The 24,770-nt window shown below is 58.8% G+C and overlaps 8 protein-coding genes across 8 annotated transcripts; all 8 read right to left on the reverse strand.

Moving 5' to 3' along the window:
* Positions 1-3,331: 3,331 nt before the first annotated feature.
* On the reverse strand, positions 3,332-4,147 carry LDBPK_361720 (universal minicircle sequence binding protein (UMSBP), putative; the record flags this gene model as incomplete). Its single annotated transcript, XM_003865239.1, has 1 exon — positions 3,332-4,147. The coding sequence occupies one exon, from the start codon at positions 4,145-4,147 to the stop codon at positions 3,332-3,334; it is 816 nt and encodes a 271-aa protein (XP_003865287.1).
* Positions 4,148-5,216: 1,069 nt separating this feature from the next.
* On the reverse strand, positions 5,217-6,125 carry LDBPK_361730 (proteasome beta 5 subunit, putative; the record flags this gene model as incomplete). Its single annotated transcript, XM_003865240.1, has 1 exon — positions 5,217-6,125. One exon carries the CDS (start codon positions 6,123-6,125, stop codon positions 5,217-5,219), a length of 909 nt encoding a protein of 302 aa, XP_003865288.1.
* A 970-nt stretch (positions 6,126-7,095) lies between these two features.
* On the reverse strand, positions 7,096-9,729 carry LDBPK_361740 (tRNA pseudouridine synthase A, putative; the record flags this gene model as incomplete). Its single annotated transcript, XM_003865241.1, has 1 exon — positions 7,096-9,729. The coding sequence occupies one exon, from the start codon at positions 9,727-9,729 to the stop codon at positions 7,096-7,098; it is 2,634 nt and encodes an 877-aa protein (XP_003865289.1).
* A 769-nt stretch (positions 9,730-10,498) lies between these two features.
* On the reverse strand, positions 10,499-11,821 carry LDBPK_361750 (hypothetical protein, conserved; the record flags this gene model as incomplete). Its single annotated transcript, XM_003865242.1, has 1 exon — positions 10,499-11,821. One exon carries the CDS (start codon positions 11,819-11,821, stop codon positions 10,499-10,501), a length of 1,323 nt encoding a protein of 440 aa, XP_003865290.1.
* Positions 11,822-12,838: 1,017 nt separating this feature from the next.
* Positions 12,839-15,187, reverse strand: LDBPK_361760 (hypothetical protein, conserved; the record flags this gene model as incomplete). The annotated part of the gene is made up of 1 exon (XM_003865243.1): positions 12,839-15,187. One exon carries the CDS (start codon positions 15,185-15,187, stop codon positions 12,839-12,841), a length of 2,349 nt encoding a protein of 782 aa, XP_003865291.1.
* A 1,113-nt stretch (positions 15,188-16,300) lies between these two features.
* LDBPK_361770 (hypothetical protein, conserved) lies at positions 16,301-17,233 on the reverse strand (the record flags this gene model as incomplete). Its single annotated transcript, XM_003865244.1, has 1 exon — positions 16,301-17,233. One exon carries the CDS (start codon positions 17,231-17,233, stop codon positions 16,301-16,303), a length of 933 nt encoding a protein of 310 aa, XP_003865292.1.
* Positions 17,234-19,954: 2,721 nt separating this feature from the next.
* On the reverse strand, positions 19,955-21,595 carry LDBPK_361780 (hypothetical protein, conserved; the record flags this gene model as incomplete). Its single annotated transcript, XM_003865245.1, has 1 exon — positions 19,955-21,595. One exon carries the CDS (start codon positions 21,593-21,595, stop codon positions 19,955-19,957), a length of 1,641 nt encoding a protein of 546 aa, XP_003865293.1.
* A 1,777-nt stretch (positions 21,596-23,372) lies between these two features.
* LDBPK_361790 (phosphatidylinositolN-acetylglucosaminyltransfe ra sesubunit c, putative) lies at positions 23,373-24,536 on the reverse strand (the record flags this gene model as incomplete). Its single annotated transcript, XM_003865246.1, has 1 exon — positions 23,373-24,536. The coding sequence occupies one exon, from the start codon at positions 24,534-24,536 to the stop codon at positions 23,373-23,375; it is 1,164 nt and encodes a 387-aa protein (XP_003865294.1).
* Positions 24,537-24,770: the final 234 nt, after the last annotated feature.

Here is a 24,770-nt window from a genome sequence, read left to right on the forward strand (position 1 = left end):
AAAAACACACTTGCGGCACCGTGCACAACCGTCTCGCCGTGCACGTGGGCCGTTACCATGACTGCCGCGAGGTGCAACCACTACTCCGGCTTCACGGTCCCGATGTGGTAAGCCGTACCCTCACACACGAAAAAAAAAGAACCTGAAACCACATCATATGTCGACACGCCAGCCAGCCGCTCTCCGTGATCTTTCAAGCGTTCGGGTGGGCCTCGCCCCACCTCATCTTCGTTGTTTCTTCGCCCGTTGCGCGGCAACAAACTACCACGAGAGCAGCAGCCCATCATGGGTGTTCCCTTCACGTGCTCGCCGTCAAGAGGTCGATCCATCTGCGCTGTCATCTCCCCTCCTCCTCCACTGGTGTGCTCCTTCCACCTCCAATGCCTAAACATCCGTGAGGATGCCTCTTGTTGGCTTGCACAACTTGCTCAAAACAGCGAGACTAGTCGGAGAAGTAGACAGTGCGTGGAACCCTCCACCGTCACTGCCAACACCTCCCAAAACGTCACCCTTGTCTTCGAAACCGCTGACAGCCCCGTCATTATCCCCCCTCGTGTGCGCGTGTACACTCATACGCAAGGGTCGCTGGTGCGTCGCTCTTGTCGTATATGGCGCGGGCGCGTAGATGCGGCACGTTCCTGTCCCCCCCCCCCCAAAGGAAAACGACCGTGCACGCAGTCTAAGCTCCGCACGCCTATTCTACCCACTACCACCACCACCGACTCACATACCCTTCTTGCACGACATACGTGACGTCTGCGCCTTTCGCCATCGTCGTACTAGCGTGCAGCAGATCACTTTCCGCATTAAAGATAGAAGAGGAGAAGACACCGGGTGAGTTGGATGCCGCACAGGGTGAACCACGCCACCAACTCCGACCTTCTCCTACGTTCCACGGCCGCTACTCGCACCGCAGAACAACAGTGAAAAAGAAGAGAAAAGAAGGAAGATGCTTCTAGGGTACGTCTGTTAGGGGTATTTAAGGGCCGCGGCGTTAGCATGTGTGGCTACGTGAGCGAGTGTGCAATGGTCCTCGGGGAGAGGACGGTGCTTGGTGTACCCAACAGCACCTGGATATCATGGAGCGGGGGGATGGTGCTCGCGCGAAAAATAAAAATCCTTCACACCCATGTACACCGGCACGCACCCGGATGCAGGAGAGAGACGAAAAAGGAGAGATCACGTTCGCAGCACCAGTAACTCTCTTTCCCGAGTCTCACGCAAGACACACACAGACGCTGATCCTTCCGGCCTCTGTCTTCGCATCACTGGCACACTCGCAGCCGCATTGCACGCCAACAGGCGGCGCGATTTCTCCCTGTATTTCTCCCCCATTCCTCTTCGAGAGGAAGAGTGAATGCCGCGCACACGCAGTAGCACACATACACACACACATGCCCACTTATCAAGTAGCACATGGAGCCGCGGCACCCGCGGCACCGCACGCGCACCCCAATCTCCGGAAGACGGTCACGTGCTCAAGGACTCGAGCACCTTTTTTTCTTTTTTTGAACGCTTTCTTTGTGTTTCTGCCATTCTGTTCATTTCAGCACATGATAGTTGCTTTTTACTCGATCTCACAGAGGAATAAAAACGAGATGTACACACACACACAAAAACACAACCCCATAGTGAGAGCGAAAGATGGTCGATGAAAAGAGACGAAGGTCTTTCAAACAAAACAAAATCATAAAACAAAACTCTTGTTAAAAAAAAAAAAAAAACAGAAACGCAGACAGAGATAGAGAGGCTGATGAATAAACGCGCGTGTATGCCTGTGCGTGTCACAAAGAGCTTGTCAACACTTCACGGTGCAAACGGGAAACGGGAAAAAAAAGAAAGGCGATGCGCCGCAAGACGCACACAGACACAGACAAGCACTGTTTTTCTCCACCTCCCTACCTGTGAGGCAGGGAGGTGAAGTGGGCAGGAGAGAACCACCTCGACTCCTTCGATGGTAGCCTCACACGCGTGGGGGGCCGTACTTTTTCTTATTTGGAGTCGACAGTCGCCTTCTGCTCTCCTACCACCTGCATCGAAAAAAAAAAAAGGCGCATCCTCACACTCGCACTGCTGCTTTCTTTTTCCAATGCGCGTAGGCGCGAGCGTGTGTTCGTACCCGCTTCCTTTTTCGATGTGAGAGGGAGCCTGATCTTCGCTTCTCGTGAAAAGAGTGAAGTGCGCAACGCCGTGGACGCAGAGAGAGTCAGACCCGGCGCTTCTGTAAATGTCGAAACAAAAAAGGGGGCTTTGCGAGCGTGTTGCACGTCACTCTTTCATCCGCCTCACCTCCTAGTCGGTGACCTCCATTTGGTATGCGGAGCGACCAATCTGTTCCTTCCTATCTTGCTGTCTCCTCCCTTGACGGTTGTGGTTTTTTCTTCCGAGGTCCAGTCAGGTACTTGCTGCTGTTACGCACGCAGTGCAACCCCCCCCCCCCGTCGTCGTCATGGACGGACTGCGTTTGCTTATTTCTTTTTGCCCATCCTCACGCCCTCTTTTGCTTTTTTTTTGATCGGCGTTGGATATCGAGAGGGAAGCGCGAAAGAAAAAAAAAACACGAAAATCATCTCTCCTTTAGTTGTCGTGGCAGGTCCTTAGGTGGATCTTGCACACACACACACACACAGACACGCACACGCGCACACGTGGAATGAGACAGAGAGGTGGAAAGCACCCAGAACAACGGAGACATGCGAGAATAGAAACAAGGAAATCGCATGACTCCCAAACGCTTTCTTTATATACACACACCTTATTCGCGCGGCGGTGGAGTTGTGTGGTTCTACTAGCCATCAAAAGGTCGTGGAGGAGCGGAAAGGTGAAGGCGGTGCAGTGGACCGGTCATCGTTCGCTTCATTCTCGTTTTCATCTCTCGCTTCGAAGCGGGGCGGAGGAGGAGCAGCAGCAGCAAAGACCCGTAACAGAGGACGAGAGATGGAGAGAGGGTGGAGGGGGTGGAGGACGGCAAGGGAAGGGGAAGCAGGTGTGAGAAGGCAACAGAGAAAAACAGAGAGGTAGACGAGCACACATATGCGGCTCTCTCACCTGTTTTCAAGCGCCATGGCGTCACTACACGACATGCTCTACTGTTTGTATATAACACAGCAATCCCCTCCCCTTCCCTCTCCCCCCCCCAACACACGCACGCAGTTCGCTTTAGATTGCCTCCACTCCGCCTTTGTCATCGCTGGCTTTTCGTTCACTCATGGCTGCACGTCACCCCTTGCATCCGCGCACGCTTCTTCGTCACCTTATCTGCTTATGTGAAACTCTTGCATTCCACTCAGAACACCCGTTTCGTTCATACTTTCAGCTTTTTCGTTTCGCTTTAGCTGCTGGGGCAGTCACGGCTGATGTGGCCGGCCTCGCCGCACTTGTAGCACGTGCGGTCACCGCCGCCGCGGGAACCGCCATAGCTGCCACCGGCCTCCGGGCACTCGCGGCTGATGTGGCCAGGCTTGCCGCACTTGTAGCACGTGCGGTCACCGCTGCCATTGCTCCCGGCGCTGGGGCATTCGCGGCTCATGTGGCCCGACTCCCCGCACTTGTAGCACTTGCGGTCACCCGCGCCGCTGTACCCGCCCTGACCGTTGGGGCAGTCACGACTGATGTGGCCGGCGTCGCCGCACTTGTAGCAAGTGCGGTCACCCGCGCCGCTGTACCCGCCCTGACCGTTGGGGCAGTCACGGCTGATGTGGCCGGCGTCGCCGCACTTGTAGCACGTGCGATCGCCACCGTAGCCGCCCTGCGCGCCGCTGCGGCCGCGCTTCTGGCCGTACCCACCGCGGCTTCCACCCTGGCTGCTGGGGCAGTCACGACTGAGATGACCCTCCTGGCCGCAGTTGTAGCACTCGAAGCCCTTGGCCGCACCCGGCTTCGCGGAGTTGGGGCAGTCACGGCTCATGTGGCCGGCCTCGCCGCAGCGGAAGCACGTCATGGCTCCAGCGGCGCCGGATCTAGCCTCGTTCGGGCACTCGCGGGTCATATGGCCCTCCTCGCCGCAGCGGAAGCACGTCGTGCTGCGCCCGTCACCCTTGGAGTCGGCCTCGGGGCACTCGCGGGCGTAATGGCCCTCCTTACCGCAATTGCGGCAGCTGGTGCTGCTCTCGGTGCGCGGACGCTTGACGTCTTCGGTTTCGGACATGATTGCGGGGTATCAAGTAGGATGGAAAGGTGGGGCAGTGGTACTGGTGGTGCTCGATGACAGACGGAGGAGAGAGAATGCGAAAGACAGAAGGCAGAAGCAACAAAAGGTGTGAAGGTGAGCCTAGAGAAAACTTTAAAGAATGTACGTTACTGCAGGAACGCGTGCGTGTGCCGTTGGCGTGTGCGCGCGTGGGGAGAGCGCACGCCCACGCAGTCACAAGCATGGGGGTGTTAACGCGAAGAATAAAAAAGGGAAGGGAAGAGAAGAGAGGAAAATATGAAAAGGCGGAGAGCACACCGTAGCAGATATGGCCTCTATAGTCAGGGGAGAGGATCACTTGACAACTTCGGCTGCACGCATCACGAGGAGGCATCCCGTGGTGGCCCATATTGAGCCTGTGCCGTAGAGGAGCCCGCGAGCGGGAGAGAAGCCCTCGGAGGGGGAGGGAAAGAGGAGGGCGCATACATGAGGGGTCCCGTATGTGTGTGCGTGTGGCAGAACCCCTACGATGCTCGGCACCCGACCGGTTACAAAGCGCATGCTCTGGAGGTTGGCTATGCTCTTTTCCTCTGGTTTGGTTTTTGCGCGGGGGGGGGAGAGCTGCGCTTTGAACAGCCCTCAGCCACAAACGCACGACCACGAAAGGCTCTGCATAAACCGTCAGAAAAAAAGAGACACGGTACACACACACACACACACAATACTCGTGCCCCTCCACAGGCAGAACAGCATGTGAGAGAATGCCCACATGCGCCACCGCGCAGGAAAGAAAACAAACAGAAGAGCATCACGGTGTCCTCTCATCAAAAGGGAGAAGACAGACAGGCAGACCAACATTGCCGGAGGAGGGGGAGAGAGGGGAGGGACAGCGCAGAGCGTGTCATCCTCCATGGAGCCGCAGGGCACATAATAACTACAACAGAGAGAGCATCGAGCGTGAACGGGCGAAATGCGAGGGGCGCGAGCGCCTGGGGGAGGGTGGAGGCGCCAGCACGCGATCTGCACATAGGAAGCAACTCCGCACCCCCGCCTCCCCCTGTCCGCCCAGGCGTAGGTTGGTCTTTCCCTACTGGGACGGAAAGTAGCGGTCGTAGAGCTTCGTCTGGTCATCGCGCGAGATCTTGGTCCAGCCCTTCTCGTGCACGTGGTACACTGTCACGATACCGCCAGAGGCGCCATCGCGGTACGTCGCGTGGAAGATGGAGCGGCGCGCCAGGTCGCACGCATCCTCGACAGAGAGGTCCTTGCGGTAGCCCGTGTCAAGCACACCGTAAGCGTAAATGGAGCCGGAGCCGACACTGAAGAGGTCCTGTTTCACGCGAGAGCCCTTGTCGTCCACGTAGTAGAGCGAAGGGCCAAACTGATCCCAGCCGGCCAGCATCGTGCCCATCGAAAGTCCGTGGTTGCGGTAGGCGTACGTGATGTTCGCCAGAATCTTGCTCGCCGCCGCGACGGTGATGCGGCTGCCGTTGCGCAACTCCCACAGGCGGCACTCCATACCAAGCACGCGCTCCCAGTATTGGCAATCGGCTGCACCACCAGCAAGCGTACCCAGTAGGTAGTCGTTGATCTCCAGGACCTTCAGCACCGTCTGTGATGCGATGTACTGCCCCGTCGACGCACGCGAGTCGACGGCAACGATGATGCCGCCGTTGAAACGGAAGGCGAGGGTCGTCGTACCCTTCTTCATGTCAATCTTTGGGATTGCTCGCGGCACTGGGCACGACGCCGTCAGCGTCCAGCAACGGTTCTCGCCGTGGAGGTAGCGGCTGGAGTCGAGCGGGTCGGCCGTCACAGCATCGCAGGAAGCCGGCGATCTTTCGGTGGTTTGCTGTGGAGCGCGTCTGTAGGAGCACAGTGACAGCGGTTCCTCCAGCGTGTCCTCATCCATGTTGTGGTACGTAAAGGGGCCCACCCTCGGGCAGTCGTCCAACGTGAAGTTGGACGACATGACGGACTCGAAATCAGCGAACATGACGCTGCTGGCAGATGAGTTGCTACTACCACACAAATCAGGTCGACGGGCGAGTGGGAGGAACAAAGTGGGGAGGCAAAATGTGGGAGGCACGCACGCACTTGAGGAAATCTTGTGTATCGAGAGCTAAACTGTTGCTGTGCTGTGTATGGCGGCTCTCGCTGTTATTGTTTTTTCCTTCGTGGCTCCTCTTTTGGTTCGCGTTGATGCTGCTGACGTGTGCGGTTCGGTCAAGTGCCGACGTGCAACACACAAGCAGTGAACGGAGGAGGGGGGAAGAAAGTGCGGTGAGGAGTGACGCGGAGAACAGCAAAACGGCAACCAATGTCGTCGATGTCCAGCAAACAAACGAGGACGACGCCCCGCAACGAAAAAAAAAGGAAAACAATAGGCGCGCACCACACATTCAAACACGCACACACGCAAGCAAGTAAGAAAAAAAGGAGTGGGGGAGAGAGAGGGCAATGGATGGCAGAGAGAGAGAGCACGCATGTGCACACCGCTACGCTCCCAGAGAGTTGAGTTCAACAGAAACTCGGCAGAAAGAGGCGTTTTGGAGGAGGATTACACTGAAGACGAGATGAGAGAGAGGGGGTTGCTGCACTTGACAAGAGTGGCACAGAGGCAGCAGTCCCCTTTTTCCTAGTCATGATTTTCTTCCCTGCTTGTCTGTGCAGCTGGTTATCCGACGACCATGCTTTCTGACAGCGAGCACGCACGAGAGATGTCACAATGGAAGTTTGCGCAGTTGTCATTACAGATCGTACTCCCTCTCCTGGTTGACACGTAGTCCCTGCAGACAAGGAAGCCGGGTGCGACGGGCTACGCCACACGCACAGGCAAAGTGACTATGCTTAACGGTGTGACGGCCGGCGCGGCGCGCGCAGCAGACAACGCCCAGTCACATCAACCCCCCCCCACAAAAAAAAAAACAGATGTGAAGGCCACCACCGGCAAAGCCCCGCACACCTCAGCGAAAGGAAGTGATATCCTCGACAATAGCGTCCTCGTCCTCTTCCTCATCCGCGTCTGCAAAGGGTGCGGCTGCGCCATCGACGGTCACATCCCCCACACTCCTGCGGCACGATTCTTTGGGGAAGTCGTCTGGAAGCGGAAGCATATCATCACGCAGGTGCCTCGCACGTCGCAGCAGTTGTGCCCGCTGCTCCGCCAGTGTCTGCAATTCGCTCGACTCGAAGTTCAGCGCATCTTTGACCTCTTCGTAGGTGTAGTTGTCGAGCTCCTCAAGTTCCTTTGGCGTGAGCTCTCGGTGCTGGCACAGTCTGCGAAGCCGCGAAACTCGCTGGCGGCGAAAGTATGGCCAATCGCGCTCAACGAACGGCTGCCAAACGGCGCCGAGGTGCTGCGAGTAGAACGGCGGGATGGTCACCTCGCGAACGGAGCCGACGGCGAGGTTGGACAGGGCAAAGGGCCCGAACGAGATGCGTCCGCCACGCTCCACCGTGCGGCCGAGATGCTGCATCAGGTGCGCGATGGGCATCGATTCGCCACGCACCTTGACCTTGACCGAGTAGCGCGACTTGGTGGCAGGGTTGACGAAGAACTCTGCGTTGCGATAGAGGCGCCCGTTGATTTGAATACCCTCTGTGTTGAGCTTGTGCACAAGGACAGGGTCAAAGGCTGGCCGGACGCGCAGCAGGTAGGTCCTCTGCACCATCGACTTGGGGTTCTCCAAGAAGCGCGAAAGCTCACCGTCGTTCGTGAGGAGGAGGATGCCGTGAGCCCGCATGGGCAGCGAGCCGACCGGGACCAGGTGGTCCATACCGAGGATGCGCGCATGCTTGGTGATGAGAGTGCGCCCCGCTGCATCGTTGCGGGAGACGATTACGTGGGCTGGCTTATGGTATATCCACAGCCGCGGCGGCGCAAAGCGCAAGCGGGACTGGTGCCCGGCAACGTGCACGTCGTCCTGTGCCTGCACTAGACGGAATGGGTTGCGTTCCGTCACGTTGTTAACACGCACCTGCCCACTCGCGATGATGGCGGCCGCCTCGCGTCGACTGCAGAAGCCGGCTCGAGGTAAGGTGCGCAGGAGGTGCACGAAGCCAGCCCGCTCAACCCCTTCGGCCGAGACGCTCGCACCGTCCCCCGTCCCGAAAACTGAGGCGCGACGTCCGGTGTTGGCGGCGATGGCAACCAAGCGACGCAGTGGATCGTGCGGGGAGGCGCCCGGCACGGAGTCGTCGGTGCCGCTCACGGCCTGCATTGCATTGGCAACCCGGGCAGGTGCCACCCCGTCTTGCAGAATGGCCCTGTCGCAGGTCCCACGTCGTGCATCGTCCCGCGCCGCGTCGCCCAGCAGCGTTGCCTTCTCTTCCTCCTCTTCTTCCTTCGGCACCAGATCAGCCAAGGTAGTGGCGGCAGCGCCGCTGCGCAGCTGTGCAACTTTGCGCTGCAAGGCGGCCGGCGTTGGTTGCAACGTTGCAACTCGACCGCCAGCCTCCACCCCCGCGGCTTCGCCTTGCTGAGCCAGCATGAGAAGCTCCCCGGCGGGGCGGTGGCGAAGCCGCTGCGGCAGAAACGTCTCGCTGCGCTCCTCTCGCAGCTTTCTCGCCCTGAGCTCCATCAGCCGCTCTCGCAGCATGTCAGTCAGCTGCACAGGGGTGTCCCCAAACTCTCGATACGCCCCAGCATCGCCGCGGTCGCCCTCAATCGTTTGGTCGGCCGGTGCCGCGTTGCTCTCCGTTGCCAGGTTAAGCCCGCCGTGTCGGCGCGCATTTCCACCGGTGAGCTTGAGGATGTCTGGGGAGTCGCGCTCCGCCGCGTCGCGGGCGCTGCCGTATGCGCCGCTCCTCAGCTTGTCCGACATGCCGCCGCGTACGTCAAGGCTACCCTCGTCGAAAAACGACCCGAGTCCGCTCTCCCGCCGCTCCCTCTCAGCACGCTTCCCTGGCGTCACAATGCCATCGGCGTTCACCTCATGCGTTGTGTCGTGCCAGCGGCGAGCACGACTCTCCTCGGCGGCCTCTGCGGATGCTGGGACGGCTTTGAGGTGCGCCATTGCACGAGGAAAGTACTTCTCCACGTCGGCTATGTCCTCTGCCGCGCTAATGTCGAGCGAGTGCGGCAGAGGCGCTGCATCGACATCGGGAAGGGTCGCTGGCTGTGGCGACGACGTAGAGGAGCGAGTCGTGATACGCCGTGGCGGGCGCCGTTCCCTCCGGAGACGGCGACGTGAGCCTCCGCGGCGCTCTCTGCGACTTTCCTGAGACGAAGAGGAGCGACGGGGCTCACCTGCAATGTTACTGGAGCTTCCCTGGCTGTTCGTGGCGTTGTCCCGAGGGCTCGCAGTCTGCGCAGTGGAACTTGGGAGAGGTGTTTCCGCTCCTCTCGTAGTGCCCCACCGCACTGATGCTGCCCCTCCAAAGTGCAACCGACACACGGTGCGGTCTGCGAGGCAGCACCTTGCTGCCTGCCTTGGGAGCAGCGCAGATAGCAGCGACGACCGCATACGCCCACTGTCAGTGTCTTTGTTATGAGAGCTGGGAGAAAGGAGACTAACGTGTGAGACACAGACACAGAAGCCACCCTCACCTTCTGAGAACGGCAGTTTGCGTGGGTGTGTTGGGTGTGCGGATTCCATACAGACCCTTGGGCCGAAGAAAAAAAAATGAACGAAAAAAAGGGCCGTGCAACGACGACGCCAACGTGCGTTTTTGGTGTCGGCGCATAATCAGAGAGTAAACCAGAGACACAGAAGTGGAGGTGAACAGGCGGTGCGGAGAGGCAGGGGGGTTGCACAAGAATGAATAGGCCAAACAGACGAAAGAAAGCGGGACAGCCACCTCATGGAACACATCGAGAGGAGGAGCCGGGCGGACGGAGAAGGGCGCTGGCGCGTCCAACGCTGCTGGGAGAATGGGGGAGGATTGGGAAGGGAGAGAGAGAGTCATGTGTGTCCTCGAACGCACCGGCCATGACCATCCGCTCTCTCTCCCTCAGCCAACGCCTCAGCACTGGCATGCCGGCATTGCCTCTTTCCCGTTTCACCTGCCTTTGCTGGTTTCCTGTTGTCCAAGGTCTGCCTCTTTTTTTCGGGGAAGTGTGGGAAAAGGGGGAGGGGGGGCATCTCCTCACCTCCTGTTTCGTCGTTAGTCAACAGGGAAGGGGAGCCGAAAACGCGCTGCTGGTGAGTTGCACCGCTAAGCGAGCCACGCGCCACCTTCTCCTATTCCTGCGTAGTGGCGGAGGGCAGTGACGAGGAAGCGATAGATGCAGGGTAGTGACCCAAAAAAAAAAACACAGTGCAACCGCCATCCTATCGCCAGCTGCGATGGCGGGCAGAGAGTTCTCGCATGTCCTCCTTGCATACGCCGCGCGACACGACCACAGTTTCTTTCGGGTTTGCATGCTCAGTACATGATGGTTCGGCACAGATGATGGCGCGCCTCACTTGGGAGCATATAGCGTCCCACGTACCACAATGCGTAGTCGAGGTGGATCACACTGCACAGCCTCTTCACTGGTAGCTGCGCCGGGGCCCCTGGCACCTCTGCTGCCGTGGAGCCAGGCTCCCTTGCAAGCGACGACTGTCGCTGCGGCGGTGTGTTGAGAAACTGCAAGAGACGCTCTGCGGCGATCAAGGTTGCCACGCGGATGGACACCTCCTCTGCCGAGCCCGGCAGTAGGAGAACGTGCCTGTCCACAATGCGAGCGAGGTGGTCGTCGTAGACTAGCAGTCCCGCTGCGCGCAGCGCCTTGGGAATTTGATAATCGCAGCAGATGGACAGCTTTGCGCTGTCGGCGAAGACGCCGGAGAGCGACGATTCCGGCTCTGTCGTGCGGGACTCGGCACCGGAGCGCGCGATGCGAGCGGCTCGATCCGTCAGCCAGGAGTTCGCAGGGGCGGAAGGCGGAGGTTTAGATAGCGGCGATTTTGAAGAAGCGCTGCTCGCAGCCTGGTACCGCCACAACGCCGGCAGCGCTTGCTCGATCGCCAACGCCGTCAGCTGGCTGAGCTTCAACACTGGCACAATGCACACATCTGGGGAGGTCTCGCCGGTATTCCCGCCAAGGCAGCCAGGCCCTTCCACAGGCACACGCGCAAAGTCGGCATATCGTGGGTGAAGCCGCACGAGGGTCGGCACAAATCCACAAGGCGCCGTGGCGGCCGCCGCTGCGTCAGGCGCGAAAAGGAAGCCGCCACACGCGCGAAGCAATTTGTAGTATGACGTTTGGCGCGCGACAAAAGCATCGGCCAGCGACAGCAGAAGCTCGACGCGCTCGCGGGTGCACGGCATCCACAGCGGGGTGACGCCGTCCTGTTCGCATCCGAGGAAGCATACGCGCAGCGCACTCGTTGCCGCCGCCGTATCCCCACGAAAGCGCTGAAGGAATTCAGGGCAAAACCACGGAAGGCGGTGCACCTCCACAGCGCGGCGGAGGAGATACATCATAGCTGCGGAGCCCCGCAGCAGCGTCGGAGCAGCGGCAGCGGCCGTTGGTAGTGTGCCAAGTTCCTTTGGGGCTGCGCTCGGCGGCTCGGTGAATAACTCTACGACCGCAGCGATATCAGTTGTGCCTCCATTCCCCAGTGCCGACGCCACGCTCGGCGGATCAACAGCAGCGTAAAACCCTGCAAACCCTGTCACCTCCTCTCCTACGCTAGCGATGGCGGTCCCGCCAGCCTCGCACGGCACCTCGGCCCAGTGGCAGAAGTCGATTGCCACCACCATACCAAGGTAGTTCACCACTGCCGCCTCATCAAACCGCAGCGACTCGGGCACGCTCAGCAGCCAGTGGTTCGTTATCGCGGAAGAGCGCGTGTCCACATTTTCGCCCACGGCTGAGTGCTTGGAGTACAGCTGGTTGTGAATGCAGTTGAGGATAGCGTCGAGGACGTCTGAACTCTGTTGGGCGAGGCTTGCCGCCACCGGTGGGACGGTGGCATGCAGAACGGTGAGAGGCACGTCGGAGCGCTGGCCGTAGAGACGGCAAATGGAGCTGCGCACAGACTCACCCGTGTAAGAAGGGGGCACGCTGTGCGCCATTTGGGGGATGGGAGGTGACACAGAGGATAGAGAGACGGCAGGAGGGTGCAATCGGGAGGTCGGCCTCCCTCCTGCTGTTGCCTTGAACCGAAGAAGGAAAAGGGAAGATTGCGCGGAGGGCATGGAGATGAGGGAAGCAAGTTCGCACGAGAGAGGAATCATCCGTGCCAACCGCCTTGAACGGGCTTCGATGTGCACACACGCGCGCGCAGAAAACGGTGCCACCTGATGCACACGGCATGCATAGAAAACAGCTTGACAGGAGGAATTTGGGTGGTGGTGATGCCAGCCATAGAAGCCAACATTGAGAACAGCCACTCGCACGGCGTTCAGTGAGCCATCGTATAATTCGTGAAGACCCCCAACGCTTCATCGGACGCTCTCGCTATCTACCTCTACCTCTCGATCTCTGTGCCGGTGACTAGGTCTCCGTGGATTGGTGGGTACTTGCTTACCCATGCAGCCAATGGCGGGAGGTGCGGACGCAGAGGTGAAGGGAAGCGAGCAAGGAGGAGGGGAGAAAGAGACAACACATACAAAGAGAGATGCTGTACATTGACGATTGCGCTCTTATCGTATATATGTTTGCGTTCCTTTTTGCTTCCCCGTCGGCGCCCCTTTGATCCCGCTACTAATGCATACGGGGCAGAGGGACGGTGCCTGAGGGTGGGGAAGGGGAGGGAGGATGTAGCGCGTCGTCTTCTACGCCTCCGCGGCGGACTCATCCGCAGATGGGTGAGCCGTGCAGCGCAGTACGTCGATGGAGCTTCTCTGCACAGCCTCGTTGGTCAAGAGCTCTCTGCGATTTGTGTACTCTCGCAGCAGCAACCGCTCCGCGGCATCCCACCACTCCCCAGGATGCACCATTCTGCACGTGGAGGTAGACACCGAAATTGACGGAGAGGATCCTGCACACGCGACGGCGACACCGACAGAGCCGGCGGCTGCATCGAGAGCCTGCGGACCAGCGCCGCTGTATGCACGCCGTCGCATTAGCGATGGCATGAAATCCTGCAAGAGATAGGACGAGCCGCCAGGAACAAGGTGTGATTCGAGACCCCGTCTCACCCGCATCGGCAGTGGTGATGACGGCAACGAGGCGCCAGTCTGGTACGCCGCGTCAGCTTCACCAGGCGTCTCGCCCTGCCGGCCAGCAGCGGTCACAAGCGCTTCGACTCCCGTCGAGGAGAGAAACTCACACCAGTAGGGGCCGACCTCATCTGCGCTGGAGGCCAGCCGCCGACTCCACTCCGCAGCGAGGGCAATGCCTATCGTGCTACCGTGCCGTGAAGCCGTGTGCGATGACCCGCACGTAGGATCAGCGCCACAAGTGCGCCGCGTCGTCTGTGCGGGAGCATGGTAGAGAGCCTCAGTTGCAGGATTCGCGAAGCCGTCGCGCATGAGTCCCGCCGAGGGCGCTGCACGCGGCGGTGACAGCATTGACCTCGAAACACCCGCTGGTGACAGCACCTGACTTGGCGTGCGCGCTGCAGCCTTAAGGCTGCATTTGTGCTCCTCCAGCGCCACAGGCAGCACTGATTCCGCCGCACCGCCGCTGTCGTGTACCGCTCCAATAAGGCATCGACGCAGCTCGGTCGCAGCGCACGCGACGCGTCCGGCCACAAGAGGTCTGCACGTTTTCATGGCTGAGGTGGTGGTAAAGCAGGACAAGTCGGCGTCCCCTCGTGCTAGCCCTTGGTAGTGGAACCCGAGGTTCAGAAGCGGAGCCACTTGCGCTGCAAAGAGGAAGCCGTGCACGCGCAGCTCCTGTTGCATTTCCAGGGTGCTGCTGCGGATGTCGTGTAGATGCTGCACGGTGCAGCGCACACTTGGATCGGCAATACGCGGGTGTCGCAAAAATGTCAAGGCCGAAGCGAAGGCATTGGCATAGCTCAGCGAGCAGGCAGCTTTGGCTGCAGCCTCGGTCGGCGCCATCTGCAGCTGGCCTGGAGGCGCGGCAAGCGCACCCGCCTCAGCCTCCAGCAGTCCGGCGGCGTCCGGAGCTGCGCGTCGCCCATCGGAGCTGCTGCTGAAGAGGGACGAGGCAGAGTGCAGCGACGGCGCCTTCAGCTCCTTGAGAAGGCGCCACTCCTCCGGGGAAAATAAGAGGCGGTACTCGCCTAGGCGCAGAGCCGCGTCGATGTCAAAGCGGCCGCCATCCTCCTCCTTGCCAACGAGCCAGCCGCTACCGACGGCCTGCAATAGGCTCGAGTCCAGTTGTGCTGGTGAGCCCCAGCCCTTGATGCACCCGTCGACGGTGGCGGTCGCCGAGAACGGCGACGACTCTGGTGGCGGCGGTGATGCCACGGCGTCACCGCGCAGCGCAACAGAATCTGCTGTGGCGCTATTCAGTCTTGCAGAAGATGTCCTCGTACCCCAGATCACGGGCAACGTCTCGGTTGACAACAGACCGTGATGCGGGTACAGAGGGATGCGCCGAATCGACACGCCGGCATCCCACATACGAGGGTCGTTAAAGAAGGCCTGGTGACAGCAGACCAAGAAGACAAAGTGCCGCCGCAGCAGATCGCGACGCTCCACGGCCTCCTGACGCCACAGCACCTCGCGCAGTTGTCGGTCGTGAATGTGCCGAATCGACGCGGTGCAGCGCAACGTTGTCGGACATGCCGCGTCGAGCACGGTAGAGGTGATCTGCTGAAACAGCTTCACTCGGTGCGCCTCGACAAGGCGACTGCTCGCGCACATGCGCAGCGACGCCTGAATGGAGCAGAGAGCAGCGTCCAGCTCGGCGGCGCGAATGGGATCGAACTCGTAGCTTGGCCGTACGCTGCTATGGATGGAAAGATGCCGGTGATGAAGCTGGCGCGTCTGTAACCAGCGCCGGAGGGCCTGCTGTATGACCCGTGCGGCTGTGCCTTTACGCAGTTGCTCAGCCCGCTCTTTGCGGTCGACCTCCGCACGAAGACGGCGCAAGAACCGCGACTCTAACACAGGGGCAGCGTCGGCATGCACGCCTTCAGTGCTCGAGTTGCCAGACATGCTCAGGAGCACGGGCACCACAGGGACAGTCCGCTGGAGGTACTGGTGCATCAAGAACCAGCGCGCAGCGCGCTGCACGCGATTCAGCGCGACCTCCTCAGAAATGCTGCGCACCGAGCGCGAAGCGTGCACTGAATGTCGCAGAGCGGTGGTTGGCATCGCTGGCCCACCACAGGCTGTGGCGGAAGAGGAGGCGTGGCGGCGGGCCGAGGGCAATGCAGACGCAGCGCCATGACGGCCACGGGCAACCGAATTTGTCTTTGTCGATTTGTGAGAGCGAGAAGACGCTGCGCCTGCGTTCCTCCGTTCATGATGAGGCGCCTTCTTTGAGTTTTGGCGTGCGCGCGAGTTAGCTGAGGCGGGTTGCGAGGTCGCGGCAGGCATCTCAGACGGCCGCGGCGATGAGGCGATCGCCGTCACGGTGGCATGAAGAGAGCTACGGCCTTGCTCATTTGAGGTGCGATTGCGCAGCTGCTGGCGCTTCGAGGAGCCGTCTCTGCTAGCGAGAATCTTTTCTCGAGGCTGGGAAGCAGCTACAGCCAAAGACGACATCAAGTCATTCGCGGCTCCGTGGTTACAGTAAGGATAGCGCGAGCACGTCTGCTGGATAGTGGTTGGGGGTCCCGCGAAGGCCTCAAGCCTTGTCCTTGGTCTGCTGGGCTCGAGAAGCGTGGAGAAGGGGAAGAGAAGAGGCAAGGTGGACAAATGAACATGCGACAGGCACACGCTGCACGATCAGCACAGCCTCTTGGCTAAGGGGGGGGGGGGCTCTTGCGCGCCAGCGATTCGAGCACGCGTACATAGAGAGAAAGAGAGAGACGCGCACATTTTGAAGCTCAAAACGCCCCGTTAGTTCGCTTGCGCTTCGGCTTGGCATCCGCATGCAGTTCACCAAACTACCCGGGGCAGGAGAAGCATGCGTGCGCATTGCCAAGGAAGTACCGCGTCACACGAGTCCAACCGCGCCTGCAAAGCATCTTTTGATCTTCTCGAGTTAATGACGTTGCGAAGAAAGCGACGGTGTTCGCTCAAGAGACAACCACACACGAACACACAAAGCCTATGCTCTCGCACAGGCACACACACACACACACAGAGACGCACACATTACCTGCAGCCCGTCTACCAGCACGCCACAAAAGGCACTCGCGCTGCGCACATCCCTCATAGCTTCAGCGTGCCATTTGCAAACTGGCTGTCGCCGTAGCTCCCGAGGGCATAGATGGGTGCTGCGAAGGGCTCGTAGTCAGAGTAGCACTTCTGAAACACCGTGTCCACCGCGCGCTCAGAGAAGCCGCGACACACCGGATTGCGATCGACCGCCATGACGGCACGGCGGCGGACGCACTTCTGCCCACCCTCAAAGAAGTTGAAGCGCCCCTTCCGCATCTCTTGGCCGACAAAACAGTCACCGCTAAGACGTGCCGCACGAATCTCGCTGCAGGCCTGATGCACGCAGTCGGAGCTTTCAATCGCACCCCGAGCATCATCGAAGGCATGGACAAGCTCGTGGCGTATGTTGCGCTCAACCTGCTCCAACACCGGCAGCTGCGATCCCGCGAGGAGGCGAAGCAGCTGTGATTGCGTGGCGGTTGTGGACGGTAAAGATGCCGCCGCTGCAGTGGCATCCGATGTCGTCGGTGGCGAGGCCGCGCGCTCGTTGACAGCCTTGTCCTTCTTCAAGAATGCCGCTGCGTGCTTTGTGTTAAAAAGACGGGCAATGTGATCCTCCAGTAGCACGACATCTTTGGCCTGGCAGTCGGGGCGGGCACTGCGCCACATGTACCCCGCAAGCACCCGATCTGGGGTAAGTCCCATCGCGGAGTTGCAGGAGGCCTCACCACGTGGGACAGCGGGCAGGCACTTGATGCGGTCGCGCAGGAAGGGCTTGCCGGTGATCTCTTCAATGCTCTGAATCATGTACTGAACCGTGTTCACGTGACGCAGAACGTAGTCTACGGCGGCCTCGCAGACATCGTGCGGGTTGTAGAGCGAGTCGACGCGCTTCACCTCCTGTGCGTCTGTTTGAGCCGCCGCTGCACCAGCACCAGTTCCCGCGGAGGAGGACGAGGATGAGGAAGAGGAGAGCAAGCCCATATGAGCCTCGACGGGGATAATGGGGGTGTGTTGGGCCTACTCGGAGTGGTACGAGAATACATCGAGCAAGCAACCGCAGGAGAGAGGAAAACGAAAAGAAACGCCCGAAAAGTGAAGCGCGGCTCGTTTCACAAGAGCACGAGCGGTGGAGAGAAGAAGAGGGTGCAAGATCCAAGAGACCAGTGATACGCAGACGCTTCGAGAAGTCGTGGACACGGAGATGGCAAGAAGAGAGAGGAGCATTAGGCAGAGACAGAGGGAAAAAAGAACCATAGGTAGCTCGTTTCGTTTGGTTCTTATCACTGTCGCAATTCTTTTTTTGTTGTTGCGGCGTGCTGCACGAGTAGTGGCCCGACAACTTGGAAGTCATGGTGGGTGTCCGTGTGCGTAGATGTGGGTGTGTCCACCGAGCACACGGAACAAACCGCGCAGACACAGGGGTGGAAAGAGCTGGTTGACGCCTTTTACGCTTCAGTCGCTGCTGGTGTGGAGCTAGCGCCTCTTTCGTTCTTTTTTTTTGTTCTTTTTGGTGCGGGTTGTTTTCATCTGAAAAGGAGCTTGCGGTGAAGCTGGTGCCCGCACACATGTCGGTTATGTCAATAACGAAAAAAAAAGGGGTGAGCGAAATCTGGAGATAATGTTCCCTTCTTCGTCACAGAGAAAAAAGAGAGTTGTGGGCGGGGGAGGACGAGGGAGGGCGTTGATAGCGCGTGGATAGATCGTCCACATCAACAGTGCGTGCTCACGCAACAAACCAAGCAAAAACACTTCACAAACAAAACAACAAAACGCGCACGCGAGCTGCCATCAACTAAAGGAGAGTAGTTTTGTGCGATCAACGGCAGCGAAAACTGAACCAAACAAAGAAAAGCGCGCCAAAGGAGGAAGGATGAAGAACATAAAAAGGAGGCCCCGCACACCCACACATACAACACACAAAACACACCAGCAACATCACGCCACCAAAGCGCGTGAGCAGAACACGAAAAGGCAAAAACAACAACCACGCACAAAAAAAAAACTAAACAACGTCACAAAAGGAAAAGAAGCAAAGGACAGAACGAAAAAAAAATTCGAGAGACGATGAGCCCGATGTTACCGACGACACGAAACAACCAGCAACAGAAAAGGCAACAACGAGAGGACGGGAGAAGAGCAGCCAGCGGAGCAACCGAAGCAAGAAAAAAAAATACCACAACCAGGACACGCAAAAGAGAAGTACACTGTCGATAAGCGCGTACACGTACACGTGGAGGCGTGCCCCCACACGCTCGCGCGCAGCAAAGAACGTGGAAACATACGATGAACTATTCTCCCAATAAGACGCAAAAATAAAAAGTAGTCTGTAACTACTACTGCTACCGCTAACATGCTCCTCTTGCTCAGTTCCGCGTAAGTGGGTCAGACGTGCTCGCGGGTATGTGTATATGGGTATCGTTTCTTGGATGTGAGTGGAGCAGGCGGCCGAGAAGTAGGTGCCGTACACGTCAACCTAAAAGCTGCTCTATCCCCATTCCATTCCACTAGAGGCACACAACACTACAGCGACACGTACGCCGGCACGTGGTCAGATGGCAGAAATATCCGAACCTGTAGTGAAACTGTGTATCTTCCTTTTGTTTGCTTCACGGATGTGCGTGCTGCTCATTTTGGTTCTTTTTCGCACCGTCTTGGCTGCTTGCTTTTGTTTCTGCTTTGTCTGTTTGCTGTCTGGATATGAAAACGGAAAGCACAAGACGCACACATACTCAAGAGGAGGAGGAGGAGGAGGGCAGAGAGAGACACACACGAGAGGAGGAGGGCAACGAGAAAAGAAGAAAAAGGGGTTCGTGTGCTTGGGTGACACTAGCGGCATGGCATTCGTCGCGCTGCGCCACTTGCGCTCTTGCTGAGTATCGATGGAGTCGCTCACTCATCCCATCCCTTTGCCACACCGCGTCAATGAAAGCGGATGAGCATCAAGGAAGAAGAAAAAGGAAGCAAAACAGCACACACCAGCCCCTCGTCGCTGGCTCAATGTAGACGGATGCAAGTCTGTGTCTTGGTGTACGCCCATCCTCTAAAATATCAAAGCAGAGCACCCGCAGCAACAAAACGAAATAGACGCAAAAAAAATAGAAATACACGGAACATCTAAGGCGTTGATGACAGACAGAGAGAGAGCGCGAGACCCGCACATCAGCGGAAGAACCAAAATAAAAAGAGTAAAGGAAAGGACAACAAGAGGCACCGACGGGGGAGGCAAAGGAGGGTGAGCCATGGCAGGCGCCAGCACACACGTAGACAGACAAACAGACACATACTTGGAAGAGCAGGGTATGAGACTCCGCAGCCTGCTTTTCTTATACGCTACCTGCAAGGGTGATATGTAAAGCCGCAGAATACGTGCACGCAGGAGCACGCGTGAAAAGAAAACGATCGGTTTAAAAGCAGCAAAGCCACATTAAAAAAGAGGGAGACCACGAACAGTGGCGAACCAACACACCGAAGCGGAGGTCCGTGTGCGTGCGGTGCGGCCACGGGAAAACCACACTGAAAAGTCGGGAAGGATAAGCAGCGGCGCGCGTCAGCCCAAGGGCATGTGCCAGAGTACGGAGGAACCCTGGTCACCGCCTCTCTCGTCGATGATACGCCCGTTTTTTTTTTTCGCAGGGGGGGGGGGCTGGCGTGCTCTTCTGAACCTCTGCTACGCCAGACGCAGTACTCCTCTTTATACGCACATCAGCGCGCGAACTGCATCCATTCGTTGTCGTCTGCGTTGTTGTTATTCGCGGTCTGGTACGACGCGGAAAACTCCGTGTACTTGCTAGGAAACGTTGTCAGCGGCGCCACCCCGGTACCGTCAACACCACCGCCACGACGACAACTTTGGCCAGTCGGCTGAGGGACGCTATTGCCTTCGCTGTTCTTTGCCGACTGCATCACCATGAGAACAACGCGGCGCAACTTCTCGAGGCCTTCCTCGCTGTCCTCGTCGTGGTCGTCTTCGAAGAGAGAGGTGTTGAAGAAGGTGCTATAGTCCACCGGCTGAGACGCCTTCGCCTGGGCGCCGCGGCGATTCGTCACAAACTCCAGTGCGTTGAACCCGTCCGCCTTCCTGTTCCCTGCTGTGGGCGAGTCTGTCTCATCACTGCCGCCACCGCTGAACAGGGTGCTGATGAAGTTGCGCACGTTGGCCGCTGCGCGCGCCTCGTCCCGCTGTGCCTGTTGCATGGTCGGCCTCGAGATGGACTTGGCAAACTCGGTCGGCAACGGCGACGCCGAACGCTCCGGCTCGCTGCCGGCGAGACTGAGAGGCTCCGGTCCCCAGACTGGGGGCGTGGCATTCACGGTGCTCGGCGCGAGGTTTGCAGACTTGCTCGACACCATGGGTGTCTCCTCCACCGGCTTCAGCAGCGGCGTGACTACTGCAGGCGCGTCCTCGCCAACTGGCACCAGCGGATGTGCCATTGCCCTCAGCTCGCGGCGCGCAGCCGGGATCGCTGCGGGTGCCGCGGCCTCGGCACTGCTCACCGCAGCGTCGCGTAGTGGGCTTGCCGTGACCGGCTTGGGCGGCACTGGGATGAATGCTGTGGCCACCGTCGCTGTCGAGGAGGTGGCCTGGTGCTGCGGGCTGCGTGGTGGGGTCGACAGAATCGGCGCAGGTGGCGCGCTTCGGAATGCCTCCAGCGTTGGCGCAGTGCTGCGGAAGCAAGAGGTAAAGGAGAGGTCGCTCCAGAGTGGCTTCGAGTCGCGGCTGAAGACGGCGTCGATGGAGGCCGGTGGGGCCAGCAGCCGCGCCGATCCCGCTGTTGTCTTCGCAGGCAGAGGCACGCTGCTCAGCGCGTTCCATGTGTCGCTGCCGAGTGCCATAGGACGCGGCGGCTCACGGCGGGGGGCCGCCGAGATTGTAGCATCCACCGCATCCAGCTTGGAAAGGTGCTCCACGGACAGCTGCGCATCCACAGGGAGGGCGCGCTGCATTGGGGTGTCGAAGGCATCCAATGCCTTGGGCGGCGCAGACATCAGCGTGGAGGCTGCACTGCTCGCCTTTGGTGGCATCGCCGTCGACGAAACCGTGTTCGAAGAGCCGCGGTAAAACATGCTGAGGAAGCTCTTTTTGGCTGCTGGCGCAGGCGCGTCAATGGCTGCTGGTGCCGCGAGAAGCCGAGGGGTGGAAGGCTCGATGGCCACCGGCGCCGGTGGTGCAAGAGCGGGGCGTGCTGCGGCCACCTGCGAGCTTGCAGAAAAAGAGGACATCCAGTCCGGGTTGCCGACAAGGTGCAGGTGGGAAAAGGCGCTAGGGTTCGTCGCAGTCCACGCGTCCATTCTCCTTAGTCCCGCAGAGGGGATGTGAAAGGTCAGGTCGTTATCGGAAAGCATTACGCTGGCCAAGTTGCCTGCTTCCAAAAGCGCAGACACACAGCGGAGGTGGAGGGTAACGAGAGGCGCAGAGAAAAACGGCGAGATGAGGGGGGGAGACAAAAAGGTAAAAGGAGAGGGTAATGGGGGCGGGGGGGGGGGGCACAACAGACAAGCGAATAAAAAAATGCGGGGAGGAGAAAGAGAGAGCGGCAAGGATGACGGAAATCACCGAGGGTGCCAATGTCAGCAGGGGGTGTGGCGCTCAGCTAAAATAATAATAAAGAGCGAGCGAGACGGAGATGATGAAGGAGCACCAACGCAACAAAGATCGGAGAAAAACGACAGCGAAACACAAAAACGAGGTGAAATGAGACCGGAACAGAGAAGCCACAAAGGGAAAAACGGGCAGAGAAAACAGGAAAGAAATCACCACAGACAGGCACACGCACACGCACACACACGTGCTCACGTATTCAAAACAAAAGAAAGAGGAACCAAATATGTCACGACGAAGCGACAACTACTTTACGGGGGAGGGGCTTGAGATTGGGTCTTTGCTTTTATGCTGCGCCCCTTTTTTCGTCCTCGTTCTCGTATACTCGGCGATACCTCTGCCTACGTTTCCCTACCTAAACACTGATGTACACACGCCGACACAAACCCTCAAGTTGCACGGCACGTTGTTCGCGAATGCAGCTCCCTCTTTGCGTATTGTCAGCTGAACTTGTACGTGCGTGTATGCCGTCTCCGTCGCTGATTTTGTGCGGTTAGCCACGCACGTGCAGCGAAAGAAAGGCCTTTGTGCTTGTGTGTGCGTGTGTTGAAAAGAGGTCGCACGAGAGAAAAGGCCACACACACACACACAGATACACGGACAGAGAGAGATGACGGAGGTGCGGAGGAGGAGAAGTGCGTTGTGACTGTGCCTTCCCTCCTCTCTCGCTTTACCTCTTCCTTCTTTGTTTGTCTTCGACTTCTCCTGGTTCAGTGAGGAAAAGCTAGACAGGAAAGCACAACGGTGGGAAAAAGAAGTGGAGCGTGTGTGGTGGGTCTGTGAGGAGGGGAGGAACGGCTGTGGAAGAAGCGTCGAAACACATGTAACAAAACAAAGACACGCGAGGAGGCGTGAGGGATTACCCAGCTACCGTAGTGTGCGCTCGGTTGCTGCACGTCAATGCTTCGATCACTAAGGAGAGGAAAATAAGTTGTCGGAGACATCGCGGAGATGGTAGAAAATGAGCGAGAGAGAAGTGAGAGGACAGTCATAACACTCATTTGGAAGAGGCACACGGTGAGCGAGAGCGTTCACAGGGAATGCTTCGCGGCATTGATCCCCCCTCCAAACCATGTGGCTCGGCGCATGTCTTACGCGATAGCATACGCACGAAGATTGGTTGGCCAACGAGCAAGAGACAGAGAGAGAGAGAGCTAAAACGCTTTCGAGATAAAATCATTGCTTCTGGGAGTGGCAACGACGGAAAAGTCGCAGTCCTAGTGAGCAATCCACGTGCATGGGCGCACTTCCCTCAAGCATCTGGTGCGCGTCTTTTTCGTTGTTGTTTCTAGCTGTTGTGTTTCGCGGCTTATCCTCTACGCACAGGGGTCGTGGTGACGAGCCAAACACACTGCGGGACGCGAGGGGGCACGCCAACAATGAAAGAAAAAGAAGGTAGCAGCTCACGCGACAGGCGCCAACGTAGGCATCCATGCAAAAAGAAAAGCGGCCCCGCAAACCTCGTCAGACACCGCCAGCACGCAATCCAAACGCCGTCAGATGATTCGCAGCGGTAACTGCTCACGCTAAAAAGCCAGAGTTGGCCCACTCCGCCGCGGCGGCGCTGTTGGTGGGCTTCGCCTCGTCCCAGGGGCCATTGATTTGGGTCTTGACGCTGCTGTGCATGCGCACAAAGAGCCACGGAATGCCAAACGAGATCATAAGCACCGTCACGGTGTACAAGATGGCCAGGATCGGGATCTGGGTCAGGCACCCGATCGCCAGGCCAACGAGGCCGAATGTGATGGCGACGTGGGCAGTGAAGGAGTAGTGCTTAACGAGGTGACGGACGATCGGGGAGAGCGAGAAGCACATGATGCCAAAGCAGATGAGGGCCCCGCTCGCTAGAGGGCTGGAGATGCGTGAGGCCATGAGGGTCACGCAGTAGATGGCCATGTTAACGGACAAGTTAGGGTCGAAGCGCTGGGTGTAGGCGTTCAGATAGCTGTAGTCCGTCAACAGCACGTGCAGGGACATGGTGAGGATGGACAGCGTCACGATGGTGTCGTCGCTGTAGGTGACAGTGAGGGTGCTGAAGATGGGGCTGAGCAGGGCGAGCATTGTGACGAGGCTGACAACCTGTCGGCCAAAGTTCCACGCGTGAAAGAGCCACCGCGATGGCTGCCGCGGCGGCGGTGAACAGCGCGTGCTCAGGCTGGCGGGTCGCTCCGCCGTCTCCTTGCAGGCGTCTTGGTGGCACTGGTAAAACACGTAGCACACAAGCGCGGCGAGCACGCTCAGCACATCAATCCACAGGAGTGAGTACTTGCCAATCGAGTTCGTGAAGACACCCATGAAGGCGTGGCAGAAGAGCACAACGATCGAGATCTCCTGTGTGATGGCGAGGGTATTGATGACGACGGTCGCGTACTCGTAGTTCTTGATGTCCTTGTTATGACTCAACTCCTCCAAGAACTGCTGTGGGTCGACGTAGTTGTCCTCAAAAGGCTGTCGCTCGTAGAGCACCTTACGCCACGACGGGCTAACGCTGGTGATCTGTTTAGACGGCACGCGCTGAAGGTGGCCCGGGCGTGAGCTGTAGTGCCCTGTCTCCGGCGAGCGGCGATCGTAGTCTCCGCTTTCCGGCAAACTGCTCTCCTCCTCCGTCGATGCCGCGTAGCGAGCTGCCTCGAGACGCTGCTGCGATGAGTCGAGCGTCTCGCTAGAGGAGAACTGCCGTGACATGGTGGGACAGGAAGAGAGGGCCAGGGGGGGGGGCGGGGTGGAAGGCGCACGCTGTGAATCACAAAGATGAATCCAGCAGAAACACGCGACGCTGATGAGTGCAAAGCGCTGCTCGCTCTGGGGAAAGGGGAGCAGCGCGGCGGTGGTGAAGGGGTGAGGTGAGGCGGGAAAGGGGGGAGGAGGAGGGGGGGCGGCGAGAGACGTGATCCTCTTCTTTCAGTCACTCCGCCTGTG

Source organism: Leishmania donovani, chromosome 36, assembly GCF_000227135.1.
Source record: "Leishmania donovani BPK282A1 complete genome, chromosome 36".
NCBI classification, from domain to species: Eukaryota; Euglenozoa; class Kinetoplastea; order Trypanosomatida; family Trypanosomatidae; genus Leishmania; species Leishmania donovani.